The sequence below is a fragment of the Xiphophorus couchianus genome, chromosome 11 (genome assembly GCF_001444195.1).
Source record: "Xiphophorus couchianus chromosome 11, X_couchianus-1.0, whole genome shotgun sequence".
NCBI classification, from domain to species: Eukaryota; Metazoa; Chordata; class Actinopteri; order Cyprinodontiformes; family Poeciliidae; genus Xiphophorus; species Xiphophorus couchianus.
In genome coordinates, this window is record NC_040238.1 from 30,569,467 (window position 1) to 30,594,430 (window position 24,964).

Below are 24,964 nucleotides of genomic sequence, written 5' to 3' on the forward strand. Positions count from 1 at the left end.
ATAAAAATATTGAAGTTTGTGATTTTATGTGATGAAATACTTTTCTATAGTTCCTCAAATTACCAGCAGGGGTCGCTTCTAACACATACAAAACTTCGCTGTTTGTAACAAAATAAATTTTCACATTTATTTGTGAAACTCTTTGCAATGTTCTCTTTTTTAATTAAATAAATACTGATTAAATAAAAAATGAAATAAACAACTGAAGTTGGTTTATTTTGGATCCACATTTAGCTGCAGCAATATACCGTAGCTGCTATTTTTACAGCTTGAACAATACATGGTTTACGACAATAAAACATTTTTACAAATTAAATGAAAACAAACAAAAGAAACAACAGAAAACATGTCATTTGAATTAACTCTGGTGTCATATTCAGTTCACAACATGAAACTTACATTGTTAGTAGTTTCCTAAAGTATTGTTTAATCTGTCCTTTAAAATTGTTACTATAATTAAATAACAGAGTATATTATATACAGATTCTTCTGTATGTTACATCAGGAAGTAATAAAAACAGATTTAATAATGAACCTAACAGTTAAGCAAGATATAAATATGTTGAAAATACTGTAGTGAATAGTTTGCTTATAACATGTGTATTGCAAAATAATATGTACACTATATAATAACTCAATAACTATACATTAGTCTCTTTTCTAAGCCTTTAAGTATATAAAAATGAAGAAAGTTGTTTTCTTTCTTTTTTAGTCATCTTAGGGAATTAAAGATCCTGACAAATTGACATTAATTTTATTTAATCAACATCAGTTTAATTCATAAAGCGCTTTAACATCAACCACAGCTGAAACAAAGTGACATCAGTAATAAATAAGAGAAAAGAAAGCAGAAAGATGTATTCTAAAGCATCAGAAATTATCCACATAAGATAAATTCACCAGACACAGACACACACCTGCAGTTTTTGTTCAAGTTTATAAGTTTTATATTGAAAGAAATTGATTTAGAAACATTTCCTTTTGCCTGCTTTTGTTATTTTGTGTTACTTACATTAATTGTTGTCATTTTTGTCTTTAAAGTACAAAAATTTACACTTAATTTTACACTTTGGTCCATCTAATTATGTAATTTTTAAATATGAAATGTTACTCAGTACTTGAGTAGACTTTTTACCAAATAATTTTTTACTCTTACTCAGGTAATTTCTTGGACTTATGTATAATTTTTGGGTTTAACCAGACCTCACCTCATGATGTTCTGCTTTAGCAGATCTATAGACTCCTGTTATCGTGGCTCAGGGTTTACTGTGGGTATTATTGGCCCACTGAGGAAACGTGCCCATGTCAAACATGATGTATCCCCAGGTGTTGATGCCCAAATTTACGCAGAGGATCCCAATGATGTTCAGTATGAATCCAGCTTTCACCTGAAGAAGAAAGGAACCATATTCTAGTGAATCTAACACTCTTGGGCCACCATTTTCTTTTTAAATTAACCACACGGTTATATATTGGTGTGATTAAGTCTCACCATGTCAAAGATTCTGAGGTTTCCAAACGAGAAGGCGATGGCGTTGGGTGGTGTGGCAACAGGCAGCATGAAAGCAAGAGAGGCAGCGATGGTGCAAGGCAGCATCACGTAAAGCGGGTGCAACTGGATAGTTGTGGCCTAAGAGAAACAAAACAAATGTAAACACCAATAAATACCAAGAATATGTGACAACGTACAGTATGTTTCCCTCAGTTTACCATTGAAGCAAGAATGGGCAGGAACAGGGTGGTGGTTGCTGTGTTGCTGGAGCATTCGGTGAATGTTGCCACCAGCAGACTGAGCAGAATGGAGATGGCAAACGGAGGGATTTTCTGCAGGGGAGCCAGACTAGCTCCAAGTCATTTAGACAAACCTGAAATCTGCAAAGATAAAAGCAAAGCGAAACATAAAGCAGGTGAAGAAAATGTTAATCTGACCTAAGACCACCTGATTTTAAGCAAATTAATCTACATCAGTTTGTGAAACTGCCATTATAGCTAAAGATCCCTTTATGAGGAAATAGTGCTGGAGCACATGTGTCAAACGCAAGGCCCGGGGGCCAAATCTGGCCCGCCGTAATGTTTTTATGTGGCCAAACAAATAGAACCGTCAAGATAACAGTGTGCTTAAATTATTTTATTAATCAAATCAAAGCAGTTTATCCATTTACTGCCAGATTACATCAATTAGTCCCTTTAGTTTCTTGCAAATTATTGTGGAAATTTGAAATCAAAAAATCTTTTTTGCACTAATGCATAATTGGGAGATTATTGCAGATTTTCTGGCATGAAAAACATCGAGTTTAAGTGATACTAACTTTCTCACTTGTATTAAACAGCTGCCTCAGCCTTAATTGATGTCGTACATAAGTGCAAATATTGCAAATATTTCTAATTTAGTATCACAAACACTTTGATTTTTATTTCAGATAATCACAAAACAAACACAAAATAATGGAGGGTCTGATTACTGTCCCTCCATTAATCAGGGACATTAATGTCAGGAATTAATAATATAATTTAATTTTATCAATATATTTTGGCACAACCAGCCCTTTAAGAGCATTTATGATCTTGATTTGGCCCAAAATGAAAATGGGTTTGACACACCTGTGCCAGAGGAAGCTCAGACCTAGTCAAAAATATCCACAAATTCCAGCACTGACTTGGTAAAACAACAGAACGTTTCATTACCGTAATTAAAATCTTCTCACCTCACTGCCGGTAGCCAGAGCGAATCCTCCTCCCAGCAGCAGGATGATGCTCCAGGGCATCCTCTCATGGACCACCTGCCAGTTCAGCAGAGTTGGAGGTGCCTTAATCCTTTTACCTGTTACATAAAACCATGAGCAAAGTCGCATGGAGTTCAAAAACAAAAGTTCTGCTACCCACCCTGAGAAACGTTTAGTGGCCCGAACTTAAGCCATTTATCTATTGTTAATTTTAAACATAATCCCTTGTAGTGTACCATTTTGAACTCGCGTCACGGCTAATAAAAAGTTTAAGAAAGACTGCCTAGACTTACAAGAAATAATGACGAAGGTCCAGGTAAACTCTCACCTGCCTCGGTGAAACCATAGCTGCCACATGAGGGGAGCTGAGATGGGATGACGAAGAAGAGCATTGACATAAAGATGGCCACTGTTCCATCCGACACAAACCTAAGGAAACAATGAAACTTTGAAATATCACCTAAAATATTAATTTTAATAATTTGTCGTGTCAGGATGATTTTTGATGATCTTACCATTTTACTCATAACCAGAACACACCACAACTCAACTAGCTTTTCTGTACCAGCTGGTATTTTATGTTTTGAAAATCTGACATGTGTGAAATATGTAAAAAGAGATCTGCTCAGTACAAAGGTATTTAAAGTCAAGAGAAAATGTGCAACAATATCAGAACATGTGGTGTTACAGTTTTGAAACAGAACCAACCTGAGCTGAGTTTATAATTTGATTAACACACATTAAGATTATCGCCGGATTCTCCAAACTAACTACTCACTACTGCAAGAAAAGCATCTATTCAAAAATATTTGCTGCATATACTCCAGAGAATTAATTGAAATCAACACTGAAATATTCAATTAAAATCATAAGATGCAACTCAAAGGGAAACCATGTGACTCACGAATCCTCTTTGTTGAAGAGAACTGTGGCCCAGCCAGGTATGAAGCCTGGCTCTCTGGTGAACCACAGCAGCACAAGCAAAATGAAGATGGTGAGTACTGCTCCTTCAGCAAACTTCATGCCCCCCAGCTTCTTGTACTCCTCTTTCATCACTGCATACGCCTCTTTATCTCTGTCACTTTTCATGCCACAACCGAAAGACTTCTTCAGGCTGAGTGAATAAAAACAAGCAGAAAGATCAGAGCCACACAGATAGCACTTTGATAGCATTTCTGATTTTAAAAACAAGCTATTAGATTTTAAGATGTTTTAAGACGTTCATGAGAAACCATCTCCCTACTAGGAGGAAAAGAAGACTTGACTGCAGTCAATTGTGTAGTAACTAGTTACATTTACTTATGTAACTTTTTTTTTTATTATTATTATTTTCATGAGTATTTTTACTACATTTTTTACTTTTACTTGAGTAATTTTATTATGAAGTGTCACTAATATTACTTGAGCAAAAATTCTGGATTCTCTACCCACTGAATGAAAAACAAAACAAAATGTAACCAAAAATTCACCAGACACAGACACACACCTGCAGTTTTTGTTAAATTTTCATAAGTTTTCTTTATTGGAAGAAACTGATTTGAAAAATTTTCTTTTGCTTGATTTTATTTATTTTTTGTCATTTTAGTCATTAAAATACTACAAATTTCCATTTAACTTTATGTTTTTGTTTTGTCTGATGATGTAATTTTAAAATATTAAATGACTGATAATTTGATCTGTTACTCAGTACTTCAGTAGACTTTTCACTAAATACTTTTTACTCTTACCTGAATAATTTTTTGGACAGCTACATTTTAGAATTTGTGGAAGTAGAGCTACTCTTACTTCAGTATAGATTTTGGGTGCTCTGCCCACCTATGACTGCAGTCTACTTTCTGTGGAGACAATTTTCCAGAATATTTGAACTGACTGGGGTATGAATCCCATTTCTTCTAACTAAGCCTTACCATATCAGTCACTAAATAATACCCGGTTCAGAGTCTAGAGAAAGTTGCGAAGAATGACTGTAAATGGGTGTTATCTGGGAATCCTCGTAGACAGCAGGGCATCTCAGTCTGACTGATTAAAGGAAAGACTCACCTGGATGTTAAGTGAGGCCAATTCAACCACCACTAAAGGATCAATCACTCCCAGAGACTCAGAGTTCCAGTTTGTGACGTATCTGGGCAATTTTTTGCTATTATTCTCATATTTTTTAATTGCTGTTGCATTTTTCCTGAGCTCAGTTTTCGTTTTTCAGTAAGATTTTAGCAGCAACTGCTGGTTGTCTGTCTTACTTGAAGCCAAGAAACATGAAGTGAAGCCAGAGCCAGGAGATTGCCAGCATGAGCACCATGTTGGGAAAAGCAAAGCCAAACCAGCTGGCAAAGTTGATCACGTTTCCATTTCCAGGGAAGAGCCTTTGGGTGAAAAATGAGTCATTAGAAGAGCAGGACAAGCCGATTTGAATGCATTTGACTGACCTGATGTCTCACTTGTCTATTTGACCCTTGAGGATGAGGTTGGGGGCGGTGCCCGTCAGGGTAGCAGTGCCACCGATGCTCGCCGAGTAGCACACACTCAGGCTCATCCCTTTAGTCAGGAGGTTGTACTTTTCCTCAATGGCTTTCCTCCTGGACTCTGGCGTCACTGGAGGCAGAACTGCATTTCCACAAAGTGAGAAGGATATTTAAAGAATCATTTCAAACCATTTAGATTTTACTCACCCAAGGCATTTTCTTTTGTGTCTGTATTTTTCTCATCTGGGATTCCCTCCTTGATTTTTCTGCTCTCCATCTCAAACCCGAGGTTATCTTCTGCTGCGCTCTGGAGGTCTCGTTCTTCTGCCCGTGTCTCTGTCGCCTGCAGCTGATGCAGCACAGCCTGAGAGATGGGCAGCATCATGGCTGTGGTGGCTGTGTTGCTGATCCACATGGACAGGAAGGCCGACACAATCATGAATCCTGTCATCAACCTGTGAGAGTGGACTCACTTTGAGATTATTTAATATTTTGAGTTTTTTATTTTCTACTTAATTAAAACAGAGAAATTGTTAAGGAGCATGTAGACATAACAATTCTTTGGGTTTTAATTTATTTCAGTAATTCAGTTGAAACTAATGAATAAATAAATATGTAAACTTCTGTCATGTCCTGGGTTGTTTTGAGTCTCTTTCTTTGTTTTACTTTAGTTCAGTCCTTCTTGGTATTTCTGTTCATGTTTATTTCTTGTCTCTAGTTATTCCCTGTTACCCTATTTTAATTATGTTTCTTAGTTATTCTTTAGTATTAGATTCATTTCCTAGTTCCTTGCTACTCTCCCTCGCCCCGTGTGCCATTTTCTCTCTCTCTCCTCACACCTGAAACCCATTAGCTCATCAGCCCAGGTATTTTGTTCCACCATTCATCCTCACAGTATTTAAACCTTTCTGCTCTGTTATGTTCCCTGTTTATTTGCTGATGGCATGTTTCTTGGACTTGTGGTTTTTGTTCTGCTCTTTCTCCCTGGGATTTTTTTTCTCTGTTTTTCACCTTAAAAAAAATATTATTAATTTACAAGCTGCCTCTTGGTCCACCAACAAACTCACACAGACCATGAAACCATCTTTATCAGTATTTGGCTTAATACTAGTTAAACTGGCAGCTTATTTAAATTATAACAAAATATTTCCCCATTTTATAAGTTAAATAATCTACCAATAGAACACATATTTTTTCATTGGTATTAAGAAAGTACTGACTCTAAACAAGCCCTATATCTTGATGAAAAGTCACTTATGAATCAGTTATTAAAATTATCTAATTTTAAGTATACTAAATGTTTCCTTTAGAAACTAGAGCAAAAATGCTTGGTAAGATTTTGTGTTTTTGTAGTGTAGTTATCTATTAATATTACATTTGTGTATTTAAATTTTGTTTTCATTAGTCTTAGTGCAAACTAAACTATAACCATCAAAATTAAAGCAATCATATCTTGTAGTAAATTACTCATTTATATGAATAAAAGTACTTGGCTTTTACTTTTTGTACTGAATTACTGAAACAAATTACCATTTGAATGACATCACAAGTTTTATCCTCTTACAGGGCTGGACGCACACCGACCAGGAGAAGAACCCGCAGAGCGATGCGTTTATGGAGATTCCAGTTTTCCACCGCAATGGCCACTAAGAAGCCGCCCACACCCAGCATGCTGGAGTCCTTCAAATACTCAACACTGACCTGAAAAAGAATCCCAAGAATATTTATTCATAACATTGAAGGAAACTGGCTCCAGGTCACGTAAATTTAACACATGGGTGGTCCAAAGTGAGACCCAGCGGCCATTTGCAATTTAGGAATAATTTAAATGGTGCTGGTGCAGATAGAGACTTTTATATAAGATGTTCGATGACAAATTAGATCTTAAATAGAAAATTGTAGGGGCAAAACCAATGTTTCTCCAGTGACTTTCACCCCAAAACTGGCCCAATAATTATATGTAGGCAAATGTTTTCAAACACACTTCTTATTTTTGTTGCTGGGATTAAACAAAAATTTAAACCAGTTAGGAAACTGTGTAACTTTGAGAACCTTTTTTTTTTTTATGTTTTAATTAAAATAAAAGCTAATTTGTTGCTTAGGATGTAAGAAGAAAATAATTAATAATAAAATAATTTAAAATTTTTAACTGAAATAGCTAAAAAATAAATTGTGGCCTCTGAATGCTTTCAACTTGATAATTTTGCTAAAAGTTTGGACACAACTGAATTAAGCTTATTGTGTATTTTTTACAGTGTATCTCAGTTCCTTTATTCCAAGAGTCCATTCAGGACCTTATCTTTACTGTTTTCACTAAACCGCCAACAGTTTAGTGCTGTTCAGTTTTTCAGTGACGAAAGTCTGAACAACCTTTCATAACTGTGTTTTATAACAGATACTTCTTATCTCTTATCATTTTCTGCCGCTGACGCTTTCTCGAGAAAGCCGTACGTATGCGTGTACAACATAAGATACCTTTAGACATCTGTTTATATAAAATCCCATGGAAATTTATAGTATATTAATGTTCCATGTTTTGCATGCTGAATCGATGTAGCAAAACTAAGGCATTGCAGAGCAATCATCTAAACTTATTTTCATTTTGGGCCATATCAAAAATCTGAATGTTCTTTAAGGGCCGGTTATGTCAGAATGTACTGAAAAAAACCATTAAACTGTTAAAATATCAATAAATAACTGCTTCAGCATGCAATAAGTGTTTCTTAAAATGAAATAATATCGAACATCTTTCACAGTGATCAGCCCATCCAGGATTTTGTGATTGTTCGATCAAAGTCGCAGATTTTGTGGTGTTAATTTAGAAATATTTGTAAGAAATTTTTACGATATTGGCGCTAACATATGATGTTAAATGTGACTTTTTATTAATCGTTGTATTGCTCATGGATTTTCAGTCACATTTTTGGCCAAATGTGACTGAAGAAAAATTGCAGTAAAATCAGAAAACAGTGTGAGGATCTGTTAATTCTGTGTGAATTTTGCGGATTTGTGAAAAACTGGAGGGACTTATTGACGTAATTTGGAGTCTAGAGGGCCACATAATAAGCCACAGCGGGCCAGATTTGGCCCCTGGGCCTTGAGTTTGACACTCAAGTTTACCGCCCTACTGTAAACTAGGATGGGATAGATAATCAATAGAAACATATTGCTGATTATTTACAAAACAAACTTACATGAACAGCTATGCATGCAAAGTAAACTTAAAGGAAACAGAATTTCAAAATATTAAGTATTTAAACAACTATGAAAAGATTCTGTATCCCTGTAAAATGAGTCAAACTGAATATGGAACTACAACAATGTCCAAACATCAACCAGCTTAAAAATAAATATCAAACTATTTTACTCACAACGTACAGCGAAGAAGGGAATAAAGACGAATATAATGACTTTTTCCTCCCATCCTTTTCTTGTTATGTGAACTAGTTTGCTATCATTTTGTTTATGTAATATAATTTATTATAACATGGTTTTAATTACAATTTTTTGGTAATTATTGAGTCGGTAAGTAATATATTTAATTAAACCAGTTAGGATTAAATAAATGTTCACGTCTTGCTACGTCTTTTCAAACAGAAAAGTAGTGGTAAGCTAATTATTTTGTTCTTATTTATGTATGCGTGTGTTAAAAAAAATGATAAAGCTCTTTTAAGACGGTAGATTTTCCCTTAGGAACATTTTCACAGTTTGTTTTAGTTAATTTTGCACACAGATCAAGTAACATAACCACTTTAAAATAAAAAAAGAAGGAGATTTTTACAAGTGTGGTGTAAAAGTTTGAACTTTACATCTGAGGCCTTCATGATGCCCATCGCTGGGAACAGGATGACGGGAAGAAGAGCGGTCACAACCAGAGGCATGCACTCCGTGCACCAATACAGAGTCATCAGGATGATCACATAGCCACACTTTGCTTCCTGCAAACACAAACAAACATAAACACAGCTTAGCTTAAAATATGCTTACACATTGTTTACAATCTTATTTTCATTTCTTTAAGCTAAATTAAAGCCGGTAGAGGAGATTTAGTTTAGTATAATACTGGATAAAACTGATGCTCCAAACATGGCAGTGGTCATCAAATCAATATTTTGTTCATAATATGGCTTTTGGTTGACTTTTATGCATATAAATTTAGCATTCATGTTCACAAAAACAAATATTTTAGGTTAATATAAAGATCTGATGTAATTTTTCCATAAAAGAGAAAAACACAATTGTTCCCCTGTGATTGTAATCAATCCAGGATTTACTTTATATTCATGTCTACTTCTGTTTGTTTGTTAAAATAAAATAATCAATAATCAAACTCATCTGGACAAATTACAGCATATAATCTAATGTTCATATTTTAATGGTTCGATGTTCTACTTAGGAGAAACAAATTCTTGTGATTTCAGTAACGCTGACAGCACATAAAAGCATTTAGGACACTTATTAATATGAAATATAATTGTAAATTACAAAAACTTAAAAAAAAATTTTTTATACTAATTAACTTTGTTTACCTTCCTCAGTCTTTCCAAATAGTGATAAAGTAAAAAGAAAGATGCAAACTGTTTAACAGTTAACCAATTCAACTTTTATTTTAAATTATTCCAACCAATCATACTTTTTTGGTCTTCTGTTGATACAAAACATTTAACAAACTTCTTTTGATATTCACAAAACTTAAATATTTGATCTTTTTAAGCAATCACTCTTTCAGGCTCTATAGACATTTGTTTAAACTTTCTATGTTTCTTCCATAATCTCTCAGTAATTTATTTCCAAAGGTTTTCACGTCACATAAATCCAAGGAAATCCACATGAAGAATCAATCTATGCATGTAAAGTTGGTACAAAATACTAAATAATGATATCTTTAAAGATTTCAGCTGTGCAATTCACAACATTTTTCATGCCATTTGGCGTGATTTCTGGAGGAATACAAACATCAGATTGAATTGCAAGTTCACAGATTAACCAAACATGACTAACTTTCAGCTGACCACTATTTGTTCTCCTCTCAGTTTAGACATGTTGTCATCACCTGGACGTCTGACATCAACGCTTTGAGTAAGAACACAGTTAGATAAACGGAAAAACAGAGTGGGATAAAACAAAAATTTACTCTGATTTCAACAGTGAAGCTCGTTCTCACTCACCGAGGTGGGAACAATCAGAGGCAGAGGAAGAAAGGCGAGTGGCGTGATGAAGATGATGATGTAGTTTCTGTGGTACCACATCCACCTAAACACATCCGACATGCTACCCATGATGATCTTAGAAACTCTAACAAACTAGATCCATTCACACTGATGTTGTGTGAAGAAGAGGAGGAGGATCAGGAGGAAGAGAAGGGTGGACAGGTGGAAAAACTTCAACCAAGATCCAACAGTTTACATGTGGAGAAAGCTGCTTGGGTAAAAAAATAAAAATAAAACACTGCAAGTTACTCTCTCTGTCTAAGTTAGCGTATCAAACATTAACTCAACAACAAATTCTCCACAATCCTGGACAGTGAGGAAGATGAAGCTGCTGGTAAAGAGAGGGAGGCAGCTGTGCAGGAAGGGGGCGGCGCAGACAGATGGAGCCAATGATAGAGTCAGGTTTATCAGGTGAAGGAGTCCAGCTCCATCCCGGGTAACCAAAGGTCAGTTACAATGGAGCCCACTGACAGTCCGCAATTTAACGCCTGCACAAGTTCGCATTTCATATCTTGAAGCCAATAAATGGAGAAAAAACAGGCCAAGTTTGATTCCTGTCAAAAAGCAGCAGGATGCAATTCAGTGGCTCAGAAAAGTGTTTTTTCAACACTTTTAAATAAAATTATTCATATAGTTTCAGATTATCTGCCTGTTTTGCTCTTCACTATGACAATATTAGCCTGAATATTGATTATCTCATAATCAGTTTTAATTTTGTGGATGTTGCATGAATATTTTGGACGCTGTAACCTCTGCAGAAGACTAATCACTCAGATTTATGGATGAATATAGACGAGCTGAGCTTTCTTCTGGGATCAGAACAGAACAGTTTACTTGAATGTCACAACTCGACGGCTAAATTAAAATATCTTGCTGATCTTTTTGCACGGGCTCCAAGTTCTTAGTGTTTCAAAAAATTTACTTAACACCCAAAACAAATTGGTTTAGAGAATTTTTTACAAATTTCACTGATAAAACCTCATATACAGTATGTGTATATATATATATATAAGTGGATCGTTCCATATGGAGTTCCCCAAGGCTCTGTTCTGGGTATAGATCAGTCTTCTGGCTCCCAGTTTTTAAAAAAAGATTTTATTGTTAGTTGTTAAAGCTTTTAGTGGTCTGGCTTCTTCTTATTTTCATAATCTTCTTTCTAAGAAGTAGAGCTGATCATACTTTTACTTAATTCTTCATATCAGATCAGCTCAAAGTTTTTAAAACTTTAATGTGCTTCTAAAGACTCACTTTTACTCTCTGGCGTTCAGGGAAAGTAAAACTTACAACATGAATTATCTGTGCTTTTATTGTTTTAGTGGATGATTTTTATTACTTTGTTTTATTATTATTACTGCTTTGTTCTGCTGCACCTTGGTGCCACTCATGTTGCTTTTAAACTAGCATGTTTAGTTTATAAACATTTAGGTAAAAGTGACCAACTCTTTACAGTTTTGATTTTGAATTGATTGACACAATAGAATAAAAGGAAAGTTCCTGTACTTTATTTTACAAAATAGTTACCACATTATGCTGGAACTGTGATTAGCAATCAAATCTTACACACTACTTATGTCAGTCAGTAAAATGATTTGGGTTAAAGTCATTTTGTTTAATGCAGAATCAGGTGAAAATAAATAAATACACCCTGGCATCAACAAATCTCTAATAAAAACTTTTCCATACATGACCTAGTTTATTGGTCACATCATTTCAGTATCTACTTTCATTGTGTTGTTTTGAAGCTTCTTTCTGACTTTCACTTATTTGTTTTATTTTTCTCTTAGTTTAAAACAGAATCCCTCTTTCCAAACATATCAACCATGCAGTGAAATGTTTTTATCAATAAAATAAGTTCTCAAGCTTTGAAGGAAGTGTTTTCACTTAACATTTAGCCACACATAGAATAAATAATGTTTTAGTCTACGGGGCGGGATTTTAACCTTTGTATCATGTGACAACCAAAGTCCAGATGCAATCCTAATCTATCCTAAAAATTAGGGTTTTTTTCTGCTCTATGTCATTTAAAAGCATAAAATTGTTCTGACTTTCCATTTCCAAACAAAGTCAGTCTGTTGTTAAAAAAAGGAAAGTCTTTGGGGGTCTAAAAAAAATTTTAATTAAAAATTTTTTACAAATCTGGGGGTTTAAAAAGGAACGTAAAAGTATTGTTATATTTTCTAAAATATAAAAATATTAGTATTTTTATATTGTGAAAATAAAAAATATTAATATTTAATATAATGTACTATTTTTATATTTTATCATGTATATTTTTATTTTGAAAAGTAAAATATAAAAATATAAATGTTTTTACATTTTAATAATTAAAAATATTTTTACATTTTTTACATTTCTTATAGTTATTTCTTAGTTGTCTCTTAAGGCGACTTTCCTTTTTAAAATATAAAATATTTGTATTTTTCAAAATATAAAATATTTTTATATTTTATAAAATACACATTTTAAATACCAATCCACTCTGTCTATGTTGGTAATTGTAAGATCACCAGTAGCGTTTTGATGCTGGTAATTTTATAATGAGTAATAAAAACCTGTCATCTTTCTGTAAACATTTTCTGCATCTTTTTAAAGGTAAAGGTAATTTTATTTATATAGAACATTTGCGGCAACAAGGCAACGCAAAGTGCTTTACAGGAATTAAAAGGAAATACAAACAAAATAACAAACCAAAGGAAAGAGCAAAAGAAGAAGAAGAAGCTAATAATGTTGGTCCAAAGTAAATAAACTAGATACTCCTATTCAGGGTTGGTAGATAAGTATAAGTAAGTAAAAAATTGAATTTTATACTTACACAATTTTTATTGTGCTTTATACAAAATACCTACCAGAAAAGCTAATATTAATTTAACATTTAACTCTAAAAACTGTATTGATTTAAAACCTTACAACTGATACTTTATTTGTTTTTAAATGCTACAGCATCAATAGTGTAGCTAAATCTGGCAGAAGAAACCTCTGTGTTTGTTTTCGGTTGTTTATTTAGAGATCAATAGGATGGAAAGTCTGCAGCAGTTACACAATGTTTAAAGAAATATTATTTCTCTCTTTTCAAACTGCGAATGCTCTGAACATGCATACACCACATACAGTATGTCACATATGTTTCTCATTGGTCTAAATAGACATTAATGTTAGTGCGATGCATAGACAGGACAGAGGTCACCGGTTTCAGCTTAATGATCGTCACAGCCGAGCGTCGACCAATCAGGACGGCAGCCGCCTCGGGGTCGGGAGCTTCTGAAAAAATATCTATTGATCCGATTCACAGAGTGGGGCACTCAGCTCAGACTCATCACTCAGTCCATTCGCTGTTATTTGAAGAAATTAAAGAATTTCTACAGCTGTTTGGTTATAACTTAAGAGTTTGTTTGCTGTGAGAGACCATGAAGCCAGCAGTGGTTCTGCTGGGCCTGGCGCTCCTGCTGGACACAACTTTTGGAGCAGAAGGTAAGACTGACTGAAGATGTTTGGTTTTAGGTCAAAATAAACAAGTTATTGCAGTTTTACCAATATAGATTATTTAAAAATGTATAGTTCTGTTCCACTTAGGTTTGGTGTACTTTTAGGAGTGATTGCTTTTAAACTCATTATTATTGCTGTTTGTTTATAGAAGAAAATATAAAATAAACCTAATACTTTGAATAATTAATTAAGCATACTGTACTGTTTGAGATCTGGGATCAACTGGAATGTATGTGGGATTGAACTTAAATTCTATTTTTGTGTAAAGTGCCTTGAGACTGTATTTGTTGTGAATTGGTTAAATGTGAAAAAAGAAAGGAAGAAAAAAAGAAAAAGCAAAGAAAGAAACAAAAAAACAAAGGAATAGGAAAAAGAATAAAAAGAAAAGAGAAAAAGAAAATAGAAAAAAAGTGTTTATTATCTGTATTTTTCAGGACTATTTTCTTCTTTTTGGTTAAAAAATACAACAGATAACTTCAAATGTTTCTGTCTATATAGCTCCAAACATTCAACTTTGTTTTTGGGTGGAGGGGGTCCAAAAGTTTAGAAATTACCACAGCAATAAATGATTTACTAATTAATCAATCAAGTTTCAATCAAGCTTATTTGTAAGGTAGATTTCAGCAACAAGGCAGTTCAAAGTGCTTTACATCTTAAAAACAGGAAAATAAAAAGTCGAGCAATTTGAGAATTTGAGAAACCGGTAAAAAACATCACATTTTGTCAATTAATCGTTAAAACCAACTGGTGTCATTCAAATCAAAAACTACTAACAGCCTGTTTTAATAAACCACAATGATATTAATCATGCACTAGATCACAGTGTGTAAAAGCAGTTTAAATACAGATGTTTCTCAGCCATTACTGCTTTAGTATTGGAAAACCGTCACTGTTTGAAAAGACACTTTTACTCTAAGCGGATCTTCTAACGTTTAATGCTGAACTCTGATCAAAAAATAAACACTTTGTGTCTGAAATAAACAAATTGCACCAACAGAGTCCTGCGTGGGTCGCTGTGGCTCCTTCAGCTCACAGAACAAATGCCAGTGTGACTCTATGTGTGTGTATTATGGGAGCTGCTGTGAGGACTTTTACACCATCTGCCCCAAAAAGGGTGAGTCCGCTGCTCAAATCTTCTGTCTATTTCAGTGTTTCTCAAACTTTTTCAGGCCGAGGAGGACCACTTACCCCCATCTAACAAACACACAGACCACCTAACTTAAACTTGCCCCCGCAGTAACACAACATCTTAAAATAATATACAACTGGAAATAAAATACTAGTCTCTTAACTGCTTGTCTTCCTGCCTGAAGTGAAGGGTGGCGCTGTTTTGTAAATGTGGTCACAATTAGTGATGGGATTTTCGGCTCCTTTTCGAGATGCGGCTCTAATGGCTCTTCTTACTGTGGAGAGCCGGCTCTTTCGGCTCCCCATATATATTTTTGACATTATTAATTAATTAATAGCTTAAACCTAATTTTATAATATTTTGTTTCATTATTGACATTGTTAAGCACTTATGATGAGTAAAAATGCCGCATAACAATGCTATAGCAATACCGATGCGTGTGATGTCCACATGTGCAGGTTGTTTGTCGAGCCTGCAGATAGGAAATGCTGACTTTGCACAGTCTGCACTCTGCCCTGGAGCTTGATGTAGCATTAAAATGAGTCCAAATCTTGCTCCGTTTTCTGTCACTCATTTATTTTCACCTATTCTGTTCTCACACTGACTCCCCTTCTTTCTGTGCTTCTTGACCGCTGAGTGAGTGTCTGTACATAAACACCTGCCGACGCTATACAGCTTGGCCAATTGCCAGCCGTTTCCACAAAAAAAGTGGAGATAAACTTTTTTTTCAGTGTTTTCCCGCTACATTATTAATTGAAACTATGTGTGATTTGTTCAGATGTGTGGAGCACACGTTTGAGATGAGGGCAGTGGACCGACCGAGGGAAAAAAACTCTCCGCTCTAGCACTGGCAGAAGAGCAAAACGCGCAAGGAGAGGGAGAAGGGGGGGGAGAGACAGCGAGGCACCGCAGGACAAAAAAAAAACGATGTGGGGAAAAACTATCGGCTCTGGCACTTGCAGAGCCGATAGCACAATGACAGGGAGGCGGAGAGACAGCGATATACTGTAGAAAAAAACCCGGCTCCCAAATAGGATCCTAAAACGGCTCCCATTGTGGAGCCGGTTCCAATCGTTCACTTCAAAGAGCCGGCTCTTAGAGCCGGATCGTTCGCGACCGACACATCACTAAAAACCATGAACAAGTCATTTTGAGTTATTTACAGATTTTGAAAGCAAGAATTATAAGCTTCTCATTGATAGAAAACACATGGAAATCAAAAAAGTTATTTGTTAATAACGTTTTAGAGTTATCTGTAATTTAGAATGATAGTAAAGGAAACAATGACTTGTGTTGGGTTGCAGACATTTTCTTTCAGCCAGTAGATAGCCCATCATAAATTATTTTATTTTAGGTGTTAAGATGCAGTTAGTCACCGCCATATTGCATTCAGTACAGCCGTAGCTAGATGTGCGTCCCTGCTGCATGCTATGTATCGTAATAATGTTCAAAAATAAAAGTTCTGCAACTCACCCTGAGAAACTCCACCGGTATCTTCGGGCTTTCTTTTGAATGACTCGGTCTTAAGACATGTATCCATTATTACTTATAAACACGATCCTTTGGTAAGCTAACTGTAGCGTCGCGCTTACAGCTAACAACACCGTCAAATAAACGGTTGTTTACATGCAGTACCTAGCGGACCACTAGAGGGCGCCCGCGGACCACAGTTTACAATTTAAACTGTAAAAGTAAGAACTTATACCAACTGGTGTCATTCATGATAACATTTTCTGCTCTAAGTTTCTCGTGGGGACACGTTTGGAGAAGCAGAAATGGATCCAAATATGAGCACAACAGAGCAAACACCAAATGTAAACACGGTGGCCCCGACAGGGCCCTCCTCTCTGACCCCGCCACCCAGGGCCCCTCATGGGCCCTCGCCCACAGTCGACCCCAACGCAGCGCCCTGCAGCGGCCGACCTTTTGACGCGTTCCTGCAGCTGAAGAACGGATCGATCTACGCATTTAGAGGTAAAATCTAATTGCTCTGTCATCATTACTTAATTTCTTTGAAGGTTCAGAGAAGAAACTAAAAATAAGATTAATTTATTCACACATCTGGTAGATTTAGATTTAAAGCTTTTTCATGTTGGTGGGAAATGGTTGTCTCTCCCAGCACAATAAAACAATATCAAAGTTAATTTAGATATTTTTATTTACACTCCACATTATTTGACAATTTGCCAACATGTTTTTTCTGACAGGAAGTAATGTTTTGGAGTGGCCTAGTCCAAGTCCTGGCTTAAACTTGAGCTAAAGATTAGGGTGATGATAAGGAGTTCATTATCAAAGATAAATTATTAAAATACCAATGGGAACATGAAGAAAGTTGATCAGCTTTCATTAGAACATTTTTTGTCAATTATTATATAACTATTAAAGATAACTCTTAACTTAAATCTACCTGGAGTCTAAATGATTTGGGACTTTATTGTACAGTCAAATTATTTTACAAGGAAGTACTTTTGTTATATTGTTTATTTGATTTATTTTTATGTTTTGTTGTTGCGCAACACCCCCCCCTCCTTTCTGTCTCTACTCTCTCACTCTCATACTTCCTCTTCTGAGAGGGGAGATGTGCTACCAGCTCTCCGTCTAACGGGTCCGTTGAGTTTCCTAAATCTGCTGGGATTTACCCTGTCCAGAACTGAAGTAAACTCTGTTTAAGCTGGTTTCGAGAAACGATTCGCCTGGTTATCTGACGGCCTACATCCAAGTGTCCCACCCTTCTTCCCCCTGTGAATTAGCCAGACTGAGCAGCCTACAGCCAACTAGTTTCACAGAGCACACCTGTTAACGGTCGCTCGTTCTCTATTTTGCAACTTGCATTTGTTATTGAACCAGGTAGGTTTTAGTAACTCGGGCGAGTCCCAAGGATGAGGTTTTAAATATGGGCTACCAGCAACCTAAAAACATTTTCCACCTCTTCCTCTCCAGAATCAAACATCACAGCTATTTTACAACCATCAAAGAACTTTAAGGTGACTCATTAACTGAATGTCCACAACATCTTTTAGATTTTCTTTATGCTAAATATTTTATTAGTAAGGCATTTTTGCAAGGGTCAGTACAGCTTAATTCAGTAGCAGAAATAATCAAATAAGTAAAATCAATCATCTAGTCTATCTTTCCCTACTGCTGACACTGAGAACTAAAAAAGGGAACCTTTGAGAGAGACGGACGGAGTTTGGCGTTTCGAACCCCAGACCTGGCTTGATGATGAAGAAGGTGTTGCAGCAGGAGGAAGATGTTGATCGGCGAAGGCCAGGATCTCCGCAGGTCTGATGAGCCTCCTCTCCGCATGGATGGTGAGGTCACACAGGACTTGGTGCTGGCAGGAAAAAAGGCACCAGTTCTTCTTCCTTGTCTTTGTCTTCATCTTTGTCTTTGGGGTCAGAACCCAGCCGATGAGAGAAGTGCGATTCGAAGCCACAGATTGTGGGCCAGACGGGTTGGTCTCCATGTGCAGGACAGTCTCCGGCTCCGTGGCCCCGGCTCTTCTTCAGCTGCAGAGTTCTTTGTCCATCTCGATCTTGGCTCGAAGCTGCCCGGAGGATCCAACGAACGGTTCCTCTTTTGCACCCACCTTATATAGGGTTCATCTGTCTGCTTAGACAGATGATCTCATATCCGTCACTGTCTTAAGAGACATCATGTCATGATGTCTGTGCCAATGTCTCAGGGCTGCTCAACCTCCTGTTTCCATATAAGGTGCTGATCATCTCTGCTCTCCTGTTAGTTCCCCTTTTTCCCTTCCTGTCACCTTTCACCTACCATCTACCTCCAACATATCAGTGATGTTTAATTGCAGTTTTATAACCTTTTACACCATTTCAAGTTCAATGTCAAAATCACATTTATATCACATTTATTTTCTTTAGCTTCTCTGATTTAGCATTCATTTATAATTTTATAACTATAACTTATTAATTATATTTATTATAATCTTAATGTGAGTTATTACAGATGTTTTCTGAAAAGAAACCAAGAATAATCTATTATTCTAATTATTTGATACCAAAGTTACATTTGCTTGTTTTTCTTATAAGTGTTCTCACAAATATAAGTGTAAGTATTATTACAAGTAAATCAATATTAATATAAGTATTTTACTTTGAATCTTATCAAATTACTCAAAATGTTTAGATTTAATTTTTTAAAACTTTCATGCTTTAAAATAGTCTCAGCTATTTTTATAAATCTGCAGGCTGGAAACTTCCTCTTTTTCCAGGAAACCTGCTTTTCCTGTTTAATGACTCTCTCTGACTGACTATGATTTTTTATGATTAGATAGAAAAAAGTAGAATTAAAGCAAAGTTTGCATGAGACAAAAACAACACACACAACCAGATTTATTTTATTGACACTTAAGTCTACTGTTGGGCCTTGATGTCACTTGAGTGATTCATTTTAAAGATAACTTTATTTATTATTACTGTTAAACTAAAATCTCCAGCATGGGGAAGTGGGATGAGCTCGGATTTTCTTGACAGTTTTAAATAGTTCAAAGTTTAATCACTCTAGTTTATTTAATTTTAGACATAACCTTGATGTTTGTTTATAAGTTATTTTTTTAACATTTTTTGTATAAAATAGGTTTTTTCTGCATAAAATATCAGATGCTATTGTGACTGAAAATATTTTTTAATAAAAACAGTATTAAAAATGAACAGATTGAAGAAATATAGATCACTGTTAGAAACTTAAGTCATTTTATAGCACTTCAGATGCAAGAATCCATTTGTGTGGGAAGATTAGTGAGTTTTTGGTAAAATTGCTTTGAATCTTATCTAAAACTCTTATGATTGATATCCCCCGCCTTAGGTTTATATTTCTTTGAGCTGGATGACAGGTCGATTCTTCCTGGTTACCCTAAACTCATCGAGGAGGTGTGGGGAATCGCAGGACCCGTCAGCGCTGCATTCACCCGCATCAACTGCCAAGGAAAGTCATACATCTTCAAGGTGGGAACCACAGCAGCTATAAGCTTTAAAAAGTTATTCTTAAATCAAACTATCCCGTCTGAATGTAATATTTAGCATTCTAATTGTTCAAGGAGGAGGGTTTTTTCAGCAAGAGTGGAGGAATAGAATGAGCTGCATGTAGTTTCTTAAATTATGGTCTTAAAATATGATAAATTAAAACATTACTTGCTAAAAAGATTTTTCCTTCATAACAAAGAATTTGTTTATGCTTAATAAAAAATATTTACTCAGAATTTTCCCAGCAGGTAACCTGAATTCCCATTACAAATCTGGGAATCTTTGGTTCCTTATAAAATGTCTGAAGGTTGTCAAGAATAAAAATAAGTTATCAAACATAAAAATGTAGTTTTTATACACTCTTTATGTCTGGGCTTTTGTGAATCATCAGGAAACATAAATATCATTTATCTTAGAAAACCTGCCAATGTGGAGTTCTTCCACTAAAGTTTATGTTGCCACCAGAAAATCATGTTTTCATCCAACAGATCAACCCAATATTGTATGTACATACCCCACAGCATTATGCTGCCACTGCCATGTTTCACATGTCTTCCGGATGGTTTGCAGTGTTATTTTTCTGCCAAGTATGGAGTTTTTCATGCAGGATCTGCCTTCTTCCATGTGTTTGCTGTTTCCCTCATAAAGCTAGGGGACAATTTAAGCAGGAACTCTGATTAATTTCTTTCAACAATTGCTATTTTATTGTCACTTTTTGATAACGTTTTGATTAACTAGATTTCTGTAAATAGTATGTTTCCAGATTTTTAAATGAAACTTAAAAATCTTTCATTGTTCTACTTCTACAACATGCTACGTTGTTTTTGTTTGTCATACAAAATCCCAATAAAATATTGATGTTTATGGTCTTGATGTGATGAAATGTAAATTGACTTTTGCAAAGCACAGTTATTATTAAAACCTCCCACCATTTGGTTCTGTATATTTTTGCATCAAAGGGCAACCAGTACTGGAGATTTGATGGCGATATCTTAGATGAGGACTATCCCAGGGACATTTCCGTCGGCTTTGAAAACATCCCAAACGATATAGATGCAGCTTTTGCTGTACCTGCACCAAGTCACCAAGGGAAAGAGAAAGCCTACTTTTTTAAAGGTATTTGCAGAGCGATGAAAGACAAATTGCAGCATTTAAAAAGACAAGAGGTCTTGTTTTTATCCTGTCTAGATGCTTGGTGCTGCTGAAGGGCCTTACATTTACATTAATTCAAATGGCCACCAGAGGGCGCCTCTAATACTAGCAAAAGATTTGCAGAGAAAATATTTCTACGTTTAGTTATAAAATTCTTTGTAATGTTCTTCTTTTTGTTCAAATACATACTGATTAAATAAGCCACTAACTTATTGTTAGTTTAAAAAAATTCTGCTAACAGAGCGTCTGTTTGGTTTCTCTCAGGTGATAAGTATCACCAGTACGAGTTCAAGCACCAGCCGTCCCATGAAGAGTGCGTCTCCATGAGCAGAACCTCTCCGTCTGTTCTGTTCACCCAGTACACAGACCTGTTCTGCGAACACCCACTGGAGAACCTCTTCACAGATCTCTTTGAAAGCTTCTGTAAGACCCAGATATGGTTTGCTTACATTATGTGTACCCTCACTGGCCACTTTATTAAGTACACTTCAATTTCTTGCTAACACAACTGATGAATCAGCTGAATTTAGCGCAATTAGACGTCTAGATGTAGTGAAGACTAAGCATCAGAATGAGGAAGAAAAGGAAGAAAGTGATTTGGAGTCTTTTTGTTGATTTATCAGGTTTTGTACCAACAACCATCTCTTGAGTTTTACAGATGATGGTTTAAGAAAGAAAAAACCTTAATGTGAGCAGATGTTGTGTGGGCAGAAATTAATTGTTGACATCAGGGAGCAGTGGAGAGTGGACAAACTGGTTTGAGATGTTAAAAGGTACACAGATCACCACTCCCTTAAAACCAAGGTACAATATCTGGATGCATAACCCTGACATAGATGGGCAACATCCAAAGAATACCAGATAATGTGTCACTCATGTCACGAAACAGAGGATGCAATTCTCACAAGCTTACTGAAATTGGACAATAATAGATTTGTTTTAAAAAACGTTTTCTAGTGCAACTGGTTTCAGCTGTAATATTTCTGTACTACAGTGCCCTTCACAGTCACCGGACCTCAATCCAACACATAGTTCTCGTATAACATCACATTTCCGGGAACTTTGTACCTCATAGCCATCTTGGTAGGCAGGTGCTATGGAGTCGCTATGACAACAATAAGCAAGCCGCAAGCTTAGAACTGGTTCTTGCTTCGTTCCTATCTAACTTATAAACAACATAAGTACATTACAGCCATTACTCGATCATATTTTCTGAGTCCTCTACCCACCTTTGTGAAATACTAAGAGAAATATCTGTGATACTTATTGCTGAATTAGCTAGGACATGTAGCCTATGTATATGTTACTAAAAGTACTGACTCTGCCACTCACCAGAACTTTATTGTTTGTACATCCTTTACGAACCCGTTTAAACATTGATTGTACATGTCCATAGATTTCAGGCCATGAAGCTCCTGTATGATGTACGCACGCTTCGTGTTCACTAAGGAGTTTTCTGTGTCATAGAAGGAGATCAGATGCAGCCTGGTCACTTCATTTTAGATGTTTTGAGTCCCTGCCACAAATCAACAGCAGCAATTTTGTTAATGTATCCTTGTCTTGCACATTAGTAAAGAGTGTCCAGATGTTTTCTTTTTGTTGGTCTCAAAGCCATGGTTCAGCAATGCCTACCAAGATGGCGCAGATCACTACCAGTTCAGACTTGTGGGAACTATATGTAGAGTACCTTTGTGAAGTGGTGGGACAGGAAACAAGTCTACAGCAACTACAGGGGACCAAAATATCTGAGGATGATATTCTTTAAAGATCTTCTTGAATCCATGACACAAAGGCATAATTCACTTTTGAGGACAACAGAATGCCCAACCTGGTACAACCAAAATGTATCAAATAAAGTGGCAGGTGACTGTATGTTTTATAAACATTACTCATTTTCTCCCTTTCTCTTCCTTCAGACACTCACAACTCTAGCCCCCAACTCACGTTTAGGGACTGGAAAGGCGTTAGCCCTCCTGTTGACGCTGCCTTGGTAGGAAAGGTTTCTCTTAGTCCCAAGCCAACAATATCGTCTCCACCAGCAAGACGGAGGGGCAAAGGGCGGAGAAGGAGACCCAGCAACAGACATGACCCACAGCGCAGAAGGCAAAGTCGCTACGTGTTTGATGATCTGTGGTTCGATGACGATTTGTTTGACTTTGGCCTAGATTACAGCGACACGGCTGAAGTAGCTACAGTCCAGGAATACAAAAGCACCCCAGTTCAAAATGTCTACTTTTTCAAGAAAGGTATGATTACAGGGAGTAAGTTTTAAAAACTCACTGCTTTAACGAGCTTCTTCATTTTTGCAGCTTCTGCTGTAACTTTTTTATTCTTTGCTTGTCCATTTTGTTTCTCTTGATGTTGACAGACAAGTATTACAGAGTGTCTCTGCGGACTAAACGGGTGGACGCCGTTAGCCCCCCTTATCCAAGATCCATTGCAAAATATTGGTTGGGCTGTGAAGAGGAAGACCTGACTGATTCATCCAGGGCAGAGAAGAGATAGATCATCTAAGACACAGACACATCTATGCAATAAACACCCTGCGCCCAGTGATAATAGCATACTTATTTGTTGCTACTGCTTTTTTTCTTATGCATGTGCTAAACCTGCACATGATTTAATTCACGTTAAAGGGATAGTTCAGGTTTATTTAAGTAAACAATGAAAACCAGTTAAGATTAACTCTACATAACTCTCTTTTTTGTTACTATTTAGTACACATGCAGATTAGATGGACCTAAAATCCTGAAGATAACACCTAGACCAAAACAGACAAAACCTTTGGTCTCAAAATAATCACAGAGTTTGATGCAAAATCAGTTTTAAGAACTTTTAAACTGTGTTCTTGTTTGCATTTAGTGATTATTTAGACAGAAGATGGTGAGTATTTTCATGGAAAAAGAAAGCAGGATGTCCATTGTACAACTTAAATGAAAGGTTAGTATAACAGCAAATAAAATCAACTATGAGATAACCTGCTCATTAGATGGATTTCTTTAATGCTTCCTATTAAAATTTGCCTAGAAATCCATTTTTATTCTTTGGCTTCCCACCTCAGTAAGACTCTGTTTGATCATGTTTGTTGAAATTGGTTTTATGTATGCCTTTGGTGTGCAGTTATGTGCAACATTTTTTTTCCAGCTGCAGTTGTTAGAAGACAAAAATTGTGATCTATCCCTTTAAATTTTAGTATGCTTGGCAGTTTCCATTCCTGTCTTTAGCAATATAAGTTGCATGCTTGAGGCATATAGTTTGCCTTTTTAACGTTTTAATCCTCAAATACATTTATAAAATTAGTGTTACGTGCATATGTAATCTTTGACACGCAGCTATATATTGCCTCTGCAAAGAATTGCTTTATTCTTTATCCTGCTTGGAAAAAACATCTTACGTCTCTTTGGTTTGCATCTCAGATATTTGGAACAGTTACGCCCTCTGGTGGACCTCTAGCGAATTCTTCACATGAAATAAATATACACTGGTACATTTTCTGTTTATAGTGACTTTGATTTAATTTGTTTTACGCTAGTTGTGAATAATTTGTATTTTCATGACTAACAGTTCACCATATCAGAATGCATTTTGTAGAACAAATTATTATTTATTATTATTTATACTTTTATAAGGGAGTCAATTTTTAGTTTCATATGTTACAAATTCAAATAGGTTTATTTAACACCATTTCAAATAGAAGTGTCAAATGTACTGTTCTCTGTTCTCGTATTTCAACAAAATTTCCACCCACAATATGGCAGCGAAGTAGACGTACGTACGTCATGACGCTTGAGGGACGTTTTCTGAACTCTGCCGACTGACTAAA

The 24,964-nt window shown here is 35.8% G+C and overlaps 2 protein-coding genes across 2 annotated transcripts; one reads left to right on the forward strand and one right to left on the reverse strand.

Moving 5' to 3' along the window:
- Positions 1-1,492: 1,492 nt before the first annotated feature.
- On the reverse strand, positions 1,493-9,115 carry LOC114153581 (solute carrier family 13 member 2-like). The gene is made up of 10 exons (XM_028032230.1): positions 8,992-9,115; positions 6,747-6,883; positions 5,390-5,637; positions 5,159-5,324; positions 4,961-5,083; positions 3,628-3,837; positions 3,052-3,152; positions 2,706-2,821; positions 1,711-1,872; positions 1,493-1,630 (listed from the first exon to the last, which is right to left on the reverse strand). Exons 1-9 carry the CDS (start codon positions 9,088-9,090, stop codon positions 1,852-1,854), a joined length of 1,221 nt encoding a protein of 406 aa, XP_027888031.1. The 5' UTR covers positions 9,091-9,115; the 3' UTR covers positions 1,493-1,630; positions 1,711-1,851.
- A 4,546-nt stretch (positions 9,116-13,661) lies between these two features.
- Positions 13,662-24,639, forward strand: vtnb (vitronectin b). The gene is made up of 8 exons (XM_028031148.1): positions 13,662-13,860; positions 14,873-14,989; positions 16,748-16,978; positions 19,832-19,971; positions 20,949-21,105; positions 21,406-21,564; positions 23,058-23,387; positions 23,510-24,639. Exons 1-8 carry the CDS (start codon positions 13,797-13,799, stop codon positions 23,644-23,646), a joined length of 1,335 nt encoding a protein of 444 aa, XP_027886949.1. The 5' UTR covers positions 13,662-13,796; the 3' UTR covers positions 23,647-24,639.
- Positions 24,640-24,964: the final 325 nt, after the last annotated feature.